Consider the following 9747-nt stretch of genomic DNA (forward strand, 5'->3'; position numbering starts at 1 on the left):
ACAGATTCGAAATTCAAATGTAATATTTTTTTATAATTAAGTGTAACAGTATTTATGGCCAGACTAAGTATTTATTAGCTTTTCATCCAGGGTTCTCTCGCGTGGACTATAAAATGTTGAATTTTGTAGAATTGGAAGATTAGGACATTTTGGATTTTTTTACGACTTCAGATTCGTATATATATTCTATAGATACATATCGTATGGATATAAAAATTGCCTTTTAACGTCATTTCTTCATAAATATATATTGTATGTATTTGAGCATGCCCGCAGATCAAAACAAAAATTACTAGCAGATACGTTGGCAAAACTACTCTTTTCCTAAATTATCTATTTTTACTCAATTAATTGTTATTAATAGTTTGTTAATTGTTATAATTTTTATTTATATTTGCTATGCCAAATAATCAATTATATAATAGCTTATTTTTTCAAAATTGATTGATACCAAGCTTGAAGGAACAATATTGAAAAACATTTCATTGGAATTTAGTTTATTATATTTTTTTAGTTCATTTCAGTATCTTCTTTTATTTTTTCTTTTCTTTCCCTTCGATGCTGAATAAATAGCCACCTGCAAGAAAATAATTAGAATATAATAGTAGTATGAGAAATACACAGAGGTGTACTTGTATAAATAATAGAAAAAATTCGATCACGAGTCGGGATTCGAACCCACGCTATTCGACGGCCGGTGGCAACGCCTCCTCTTGACTACTCGTGATCCCGCCTCAGAAATCGAATTTCTTTTGCTATTTCGGTTTAACGTGCCTAAGAGTAAACAAGCCTACGTAAACATTTAATAATTCGCACATACTTTTCCACAGTTTAAAAAAACATATTTTATGTCTCCGCTTTATCTATTAAGTTTAGTATAGTAATGTTATAATATATTTATGTTTTAGTGATGCAGTATCTACCGCTTTTCCTCTATTAAACTCTTTCTATATCCAAAGGTTGCCTGGAAGATATCGCTTTTCAGCGATAAGACCGTCTAATGTACCGCTCTTCTTTGTTTGTGTTTCTTTTTTGTTTGTGTACGTCCGCTTCTTGTTTGTGTGGGTGCATTAAAGTATTTATTTATTTAATAAATCATGTAATATCTTGTCTGTTAATTTATATAATACTAGTAATAAGATGTAACTAAGTTATTCCATCCTATATACTAAGCTAGACTAAATTATGTAAAGACTCACAATTTAAACTTTACCATAATCATCTTAGAATTAGGTATATAAAAGCATTGTAAAGGTAACATACAACAATGAAATTTTATAATTATTTGATTCTACTATTATTCAGACAAATTATAAAGATAGAATCTGTATGCCTAAAATTATGGCATATGAACTGGCATTCAAAATAATTATAGGGTGAACTCACAACAGTTGTCACGCGCTACCCGTATCAACTTATACTAGGCGTTCTGGGCTCATATCGAAAATGACAAATTAATAAAATTTTGTCTTATTGTCAAACTAACTTTTTCTTTATTATATATTCGTATGACGTAAGACAATGTACGGTTTGCCTTTTTGTTTTTGATCTTCAAACGACTGGATTTATTTTGGTGGATTTTTCCTACCTATCTTTCACTAGTTGATATCATAATATATTATGTATAGTAATATATTAAAGAGGAAAGATTTATATGTAAGTGTGTTTGTAATGTTTTCAACATACTTGCATACAAATATTGGGTCGATTTAAAATTCTTTTACCATTACAAAATTGCAACTTCACTGAGTGACAAAGACAGCCGACGGCCGACACACGGCCGAAATAGGGTCGCACAGCTAGTCAGTGATAAAATAATCTGATTTTATTTTTAATTTACTGAGAAAACATGGCACTTGTAGTTTAAAAAGTGTAGTTTTTTATTCATGTCTAAAGGTATAAACATTAAAAAAGTGACAATGTAGAATACTTCACAAGCCCTCCTAAAACAACTGTTTTTTAATTCTTAACTATATAGGTAATAATAGAAAAACTTACATTAAAATAGCAATAGCCGGTACCGTCATAACTGCGCTGAAAATGAACACAGCACCCGTAAATATCGGTATAGTGCGAGCATATAGCATCGAATACGTGGGATCAAAGAATAATGCCGCCAACGTCTCCACCAGACTGAACAGCGAATTCATTTTACCTGAAAAACAATTTCATTGTTAGGAAACATTGTATAGAATATGATCGAGGTGTTAGTTGTGATTACTTGTCAACTATTTCGTCCCTTTCGCATTTCATGGTTTTGGATATTTGTATGGTATTTGAGTTTTCCTTATACGACGTGGTACAAATTGAACTAAAATTTAAAACACCAGATATTATGCACATACGTTAAGCTGTCATCGTATTCCAAATGATAAAAGAAACTACTGGCAATCGGTTTTATAGAAACGTTTTAAATATCTTTTTATAACAAATTTTCTAACTATATGAAACTGTATTGGATGACAGGAAGCATGTGAATAACTTATATATAGCAGCTTTACACGCGAAATATCCTTTTGTACTCTCATACAAGACATAAGCGTTAAAGAAAGTTGCATGGAAATTTGTCATATTAAATACCTACACATTTCATGTCGTAAACCAGACAATTATGTAATGAAATAATAAAAATAAAATATTTGAATCCTTCCCAGTGCGTTAACATAATTTAGCACTTAAAAACTCTTAACATAAAGCTCCTAATCTAGCAATAAATGTATGTATTTCATTACGGGCAATTTCAACCTCCCCTTACCTTTATGCGAGTACATTCGACGTGTATTAATAATGCATGAATTAGGATTCAGACATCTTAATATCCGAAATCAAATAAACCGCTACTTCTAACCGTCTAATCTTTTACAGTATATAATAAAAGTTAAATATAAATAAAGCGTACCCATTTCTTCGTCTCGAACTAGCTTTGAAGCCATCGACCTCAGGGAGGTGAATGTTGTTGCGTTTAGAATTTCAACTATTGGCACTGAAAATAAATGAAAATATTTAGTCACGTATCAAAGGAATTCCTTGAATTCAGATGTACTTTGAATATGATCCGTTTATATATTGGTTATGGAATTGCCTATGGAAATGATAATGATGAATGATGGGTGTTAATTTATAAAGCAAATAGTAGGATCGTGCTAGTCGATGCAAGCCGTACAAAAATATCCGAAATAATGCAAGTGGAGACCACAAAAGCCGTACAAAAACATATGGAATGTTAATTATTTGGAAATTAGTATTTGTCTTAATATTTAGAATTATTTATTTATTTATTTATTACTCTTCAACAAAAATTGTACAGGAATAATGGGATAAAAAGTAGCCTTTATGTTATTCTAGTTATCCAACTGTCTACGTACCAAATTTCATTGCAATCGGTTCAGTAGTTTTTGCGTGAAAGAGCAACAAACGCACACACATCCTTACAAACTTTCACATTTATAATATTAGTAGGATAGGATATAGTAGGAAGTAGGATGACATAGCAAACAGATTTGATTTCGATATTGAAATTAACATGTTATACATGTCATAACATGTTCATTACAATATCGAAATCATTTAATATCACATAATATCGACATGTATACATATTCAGACCGAACATTCATCTTTGCCACGCTTTTGTAAAATTGTAGAAAAACTGAATAATGTATTGACTGTCAATGAGTTTCCATTAATGAGCGCAATTAATCACGATTAATGTCACGTGTGTATTAACACCACACATTGTTGGCTCTGTATTATTTCTGAGTCACTGTTGGCGGATTTTGAAGAGTATTTTATATTATCGACGCAAAACTCCGTGATATAGTTTATTATTATCATGTTACAATCTCTTAAGTTCATGATAATCATTCTGTATTCTATTCGAAATAAATTTTTTGTAATACGAATTACAAGCAAGCTATTGACATTATCTTATATTAAGAAATGTTGTGTAATAATTTCATTATTACTTTCTACTCACCCATAAACATTTCCATGTCAGTTCTAACGAAAGACAGATACACTGAGCCAATTAATTTACTAACTATAGATATGAGGCATAAAACACTGTCGTGGAAACCCCAGTGTTTGCTGAACACACTGATGGAAAAGAGTGCCCCTGAAAGTTGAAAAAAACATGGCGTTAGGTGCTTTATTTTTAAACTATAACTTTTCTTAAAAGTGAGTTTTAAACTTAAGTAATGTGTATATTTAATGCGATTAAAAATCTCGTACAAATGGAAACAGTGCAATATTTAGAATGGTAAATAAATCTAAAAAATTGATTTAATTTTTTGTATAGTTATGAAGAAATTATACATTATAAAACATTGACCTTGTGTTGTCCATTAAATTAGAATAAAATAGGCGATATAGTAAACTAGCTGCGCCCCGCGGTTTCACCCGCGTAAGTCCGTATCCCGTAGGAATGTCGGGATAAAAAGTTGCCTATATGTTATTCCAGTTGTCCAGCTGTCTACGTACCAAATTTCATTGCAATCGGTTCAGTAGTTTTTGCGTGAAAGAGCAACAAACACGCACACATCCTTACAAACTTTCGCATTTATAATATTAGTAGGAAGGATTATGAGAAAATTTTTGAAAAGCATTTCAATGCTATAAAACTAAAAATTAAATTAAAGGAAGGATTATGTTATTACAGGGGACACAATAATTTCACTATGAAATATAATTGAATAAAGCTAGATAAAAATAGAGTTTTCCATAAAATTTTCTAGTGAGCAAATAGACCGTGTTTTTTTAAATAATACCAGAGGGACGTAAACGAGTCGATTAAAAACATCAGTTCATTTATGAAACGTGCTTACCTAGCGAATGTGTGATGAGGCTGTAAGTGGAATAGAGGCTGAATTTCAAAGCATCCCATTTCAGCCGATACCTCACAAACATGTAGGTGATTATTCTCTCGCCTGTCGAACGAAAATCATCTTAATAACATTGCAGGAGAGTGCAAAATTCAGTTTTACATTACTGAATAAAAATCCATTGAATTCAGTTTGCCAGCGAACATTGAATGTTTAATGAAATTCGTAGTGTCCCTGCACTGTTTGTGTCTAATGTTATTGTTTCGAGCAATTTTCATACTTCCTCTGCCAATAATATTTGTATTTAGATAAGGATTAAATAAACGTCAATGGTTTTTTAAAGATATCCTTGATAGAGATGGTACCGTCGCGATTAGGATTTGTAATGAATAATATTGCGATGTTTTTGTTAAGTGTCTAATTCTTCAATCTTGTCGTGTATTGAGTTACTAATGATAGAGTTCCTTTAGTAAAAGTTGATGATTATATTACTTTAAATCCAATAATATAAACTAATTCTGTTGATCGGTCTATGGCGCTTTCAGGCATATTAACCATTGAACAGATATATTATAAGATTCATAAATTTTTTGCAAAGTTAGAAAGTTTTTTTGTGATAGGCAAAATTTTTTCATGAACACAAATGTTAAGCAATGAGCTATAGAAATATAGACGGCTGTCACGCGATACCTGGAAGTGCACGCGAACGACGCCTTAGGTGGACAGTATATATAATAATAAAATAATAAATATCTAAAGTCGAAAATACGAGGCTATAGAATAATAAGGTAGTTTAGAAGGTCTACGAGCTAGAAAAAGCTATCAAATTTTACAAGTATAAAATCGACTATCGATGTGTACTACAATGTATCAACTGCCTCCCTGGTAGAAGCGAGGGGTCCTGTATAGATTCCCGATGGGGATTCAAAATGTCTTGGTCTGGCATGACATAAAAGGCTGATCACGTGCTTTTCCATAAAGAAAATCGATCAGTCAAGCATACGTAAATGGTACATGTCCTTAACTCAAACACAAATATTCATTTATTCTATTTGTTGTGTTTGTTATTGTCAGATGAAAAATGATTTGCAAGAAATGCTTAAGAAATTTTCGCAAATAATTAAAACGAATAGAACTGACCGGCCATTTAATCTATATGGGTTTGACAGTTTGCGCGAAGATTCTGTCTTCTCAACATCTAGCTAGTATATTTTACTAACGATTCGCCCTGGTTTTGCCTGTGGTACATATATAGCCTATAGCACTCAGCAATCCACAACATTCAATGGTGAATGAATTTTGGAAATTGGTCGAGCACTTCCTGAGACTAGTGCATTCAAACAAACGAACAAATTCTTCAGTTTTATAATTTTAGTATCTATAGATAGAACTCACCATGGTTTGGTCCATACACAATAGCAACAACGGATAGTGTGAGAACTATCTTTTTTCGCAAATTCCCATCTCTTTTCTTAAATGCTACAACGGCTGTTTCTTTAACCAATGAAAACACTTCGGATACTTTAAACGGTTTAACCTAAAAATAATATAATTCCACATTAAATATTAACTGACCATTAAGGTCTTGTACAAGCCCGAAAATAAGATACTGAATATAAGGCTTATTTTATAATAAACATTGATACAAATAAATAAACTTCCCAAACTATACCTTTTCAGTTCCAGGTTTTGTTCTGCTTTCCAAATAAAAATATCCATATAGTAAAGTTATCAAATAAATTAACCCCGAAACAGTGAAAACACCGTAGTACCCCCAAAGTTTCAATAAAATCCCACTGAGAGCTGTGCCTACTGGTATTCCGGCTGTCAAACACAAATTAACCAAACCCACACGAAACGTCCTGGATTCAGGATTTGTGATATCACTTATATAACTAAATACACCGAGATACACCATGACCCATCCACCAGTAATAGATGGAAAGAACGCTTCCAAGAACATGGTCAATTCCACCGATATCTCCTTGAAAAAATATGTACTAAGTATATTACTCAAACAAACACACAACTCCCCAAGCAATGGTAGAAGAATGCACAGTTTTCTATTCCCAGTCCTGTCACTCCAAGCTCCCATAAATATCACAAGAATCGTTGGTAACGATGTTTGTATCACACTCTTCCAAGCTTCTATGGATGATATAACTTGCTGTACTTCCGCCTCGTAGGAGCTTAAATTGTCCTTCTTTTGTAACAGAGCATCGCATATCTCGTCACCATAAGCATTTTTAACGCGACAAACTTTATCCAAATTTAGATTTTGTATCGCCAATCTGGCTAACATCGAAGGTATGACAAGGCCAGCCAGAATAGGTTCCACTGTTGTGTTGGATTTCAGGTATGACAGTTTTTCAAAGATAGTTTTCTTTTCTACATAATTATCAGTTTTAACATCTTGTTTATTATTGTCCAGAGGTTGTTCTTCAGGTTCTATCGTCTGTTTTACGGTTGTCATAGTGATATATTTTTTGACTTTATTAATTTCGCCGCGAACACCAACAGCGTTTGATACGTTTTCGCTCCGAGTCGAAGATTTATCGTTTTCTTTGCCTTTGTTTACTTACGTCGATATAGTAATAAAAGTATACCAACAAAACGATAAAATGTTATGATAACATTATTTTAAGGATAGAATGTTCAATTTAGCTCCGTAATTCTTTTTTTCTGAAAATGTCCGATGTATTGTTTTTCTAGGATTTTAGTTATAAGCTGATGTGGAAGTAGAGCACAATTGAAGTTATTGAACATGTACATTAAATTTGTTGTAATTGATATCAAGTTAATTTAATGATTCGCAACATTGCAAGTGTATATACATAGTTTTATTGTACTACGAGAGAAATTGAAAGAAGTATGTGAGATAGTAGATAGATATGTTTGTTTGTTTTTCTCTTACGTCACAATGGAGCTATGCATATTTATTGCTATGATTTTTATGTTATGAAATATTTACAGAGTGATTAAGCTAAAATTTCTACCGTGGTGAAACATTTTATCACACGAGTGTCGGCGCGGGTAACAACTTGTAATAAATCTATTACATACTATTTCAACTTTGAAAATAAAATATTTTGTTTTAGTTTTCGTTTCCATTTTTACCTCTGCTCGACTATAACCTAAGATTCAGGAGAAGTTACTAGAATATCTTGGTTCTGCAGTGCGGAAAATGAGCAACATCTCCTAGTTTAATTTAACCCCGCAAATAAACACTGGAAATAATAATGTTGTTTCGATATTTCTTCACGGAATTGACTTGCTTGTTAAGAAACCTCTTTCAAAAAGTTATATATACATCAAAGACAAAACCTCATAATTCTAAATAGTATATAATCTATAACAACATGGTATTTTAAAGGTTTTGACATTACAAAATGAAAAAGAAGTGTAATTTCATCGATACAATATTGTAATCATTGAAATAAAGTTTCATATTGGTCGAGATAGTTGTAAATTGTCCCAGTCGATGACATGGGAAATCCCTTAGGCAAATGAAGCCGAAAGAATATAACAAATTCAATTGTTGAGATAGTTCATGGGTTGCCGAGTGGTGGGGCATTGCCCCGGTATGGTAAAAGACACACATTCGTATCCCGCGTGATAAAGCCTTCTAAATAATCGTTATGATTTAACTAAAAATACGAATTGTTACATGGTTCATACAAAATTTATAAGGCTAGTTCAATAGCGTATACCTATGTAAATTATATATTAATGTATATTAATAAATAACATACAAACGTATTGGAACACGCTGTAGATTACTTTTATCATTATTTAACACTACTAATTACTATTTGTACAGGGTGTTTGTTTAGCTACTATATCGACCGTGAGCTGATAAAGCCACAAATAATATTATGCATTATAAAATAGACTTGCAGTGTTAAACAATAAACACTGATGTGGGTTTTGAATGCCAGTCATTGTAAATTATGACAACATCGTATATTTTAACGAGTTACTTTCACCTAATAGAATTTTTTGTATACATATTTATCAGTTTCTTAATATTATTATTAGTTGAGATCTGATTATTGAACAATTCCACTAATAACAAATCTGAAAATTTACATTGGTGTGAATGTGATGATACTTGTAGATTTTTGAGATAAAAACTAATAAACGTGATTTGATCTTAATAAACTTATCAAATATGATTTAACTTACAGAATGGATTATGGATTGATGTGAAATATTCTTAATTATTGGCTTATAAGTTTTGAACGAAGTTATACTAATGCCCTTGTAATTATTTTACATACATTTTGAAGCTTTCTTGTTTTGTAATCAACTAATATATATGCATCTATGTGAAGAATAACATTTTATATATCTTGGCATGGAAATTGAATTATCTCTTTTACCGATAGCTGCCTACATTTTGAAATGAGAAAACAATAAATATCCAATATAAAAATATAACCTACAATGTTGAGATGTATAATGTTATAGAAAGCCTTTATAAAGACAGGCTTTTCCTAGCTGTGCAGCTTATGTTTATGGGTTCGGAAGTTGATCACAATTTGAAATTACACCAGATTACACCCGATGTTCCCAAACTTTCTTTTCCTGTAGACTGCTTTCAAAAAATAAATGAATGCATTGAAGGTACATAAGAATGAAAAACAATCGATTAAGTACACGTCGCACTTTCGGTACTCAGTTACGTTACGTTACGTTACGTTACGTTTAAACTGCAAAAGGAAATGGTAACCCATTAAAATTCTCCTAGCCCCAATTATAGACAGATAGAAAGACAAACGGACAGTGAAGAACATAAAGGTCCAGTTTTTTTTTTTTTTTTTTTTTTTTTTTTTTATGTCATAGCGGGCAGCTGAGCTGGTGGTTCGCCTGATGTAAAGCGATCACCACCGCCCATAAACATTCGCAAAGGTGTAAGTACCTCTGT

The 9747-nt window shown here is 31.9% G+C and overlaps 1 protein-coding gene across 1 annotated transcript; it reads right to left on the reverse strand.

The window, feature by feature from the left end:
• Positions 1-510: 510 nt before the first annotated feature.
• On the reverse strand, positions 511-7293 carry LOC119831250 (proton-coupled folate transporter-like). Its single transcript, XM_038354544.1, has 7 exons — positions 6493-7293; positions 6216-6357; positions 4824-4925; positions 3977-4114; positions 2900-2983; positions 1999-2155; positions 511-577 (listed from the first exon to the last, which is right to left on the reverse strand). The coding sequence occupies exons 1-7, from the start codon at positions 7291-7293 to the stop codon at positions 511-513; spliced, it is 1491 nt and encodes a 496-aa protein (XP_038210472.1).
• Positions 7294-9747: the final 2454 nt, after the last annotated feature.

The sequence above is a fragment of the Zerene cesonia genome, chromosome 13 (genome assembly GCF_012273895.1).
Source record: "Zerene cesonia ecotype Mississippi chromosome 13, Zerene_cesonia_1.1, whole genome shotgun sequence".
In the NCBI taxonomy this organism is placed as follows: Eukaryota; Metazoa; Arthropoda; class Insecta; order Lepidoptera; family Pieridae; genus Zerene; species Zerene cesonia.

Excerpts from the sequence above, each read along its gene's own strand:
- LOC119831250 (XM_038354544.1), bottom strand. The coding sequence starts at position 7,293 with ATGACAACCGTAAAACAGACGATAGAACCTGAAGAACAACCTCTGGAC. Across the intron at positions 2,984-3,976 it reads TGACATGGAAATGTTTATGG|TGCCAATAGTTGAAATTCTA; the intron begins GTGAGTAGAAAG and ends ATTTATTTTCAG. Across the intron at positions 578-1,998 it reads CCGGCTATTGCTATTTTAAT|GTGGCTATTTATTCAGCATC; the intron begins GTAAGTTTTTCT and ends ATTTTCTTGCAG.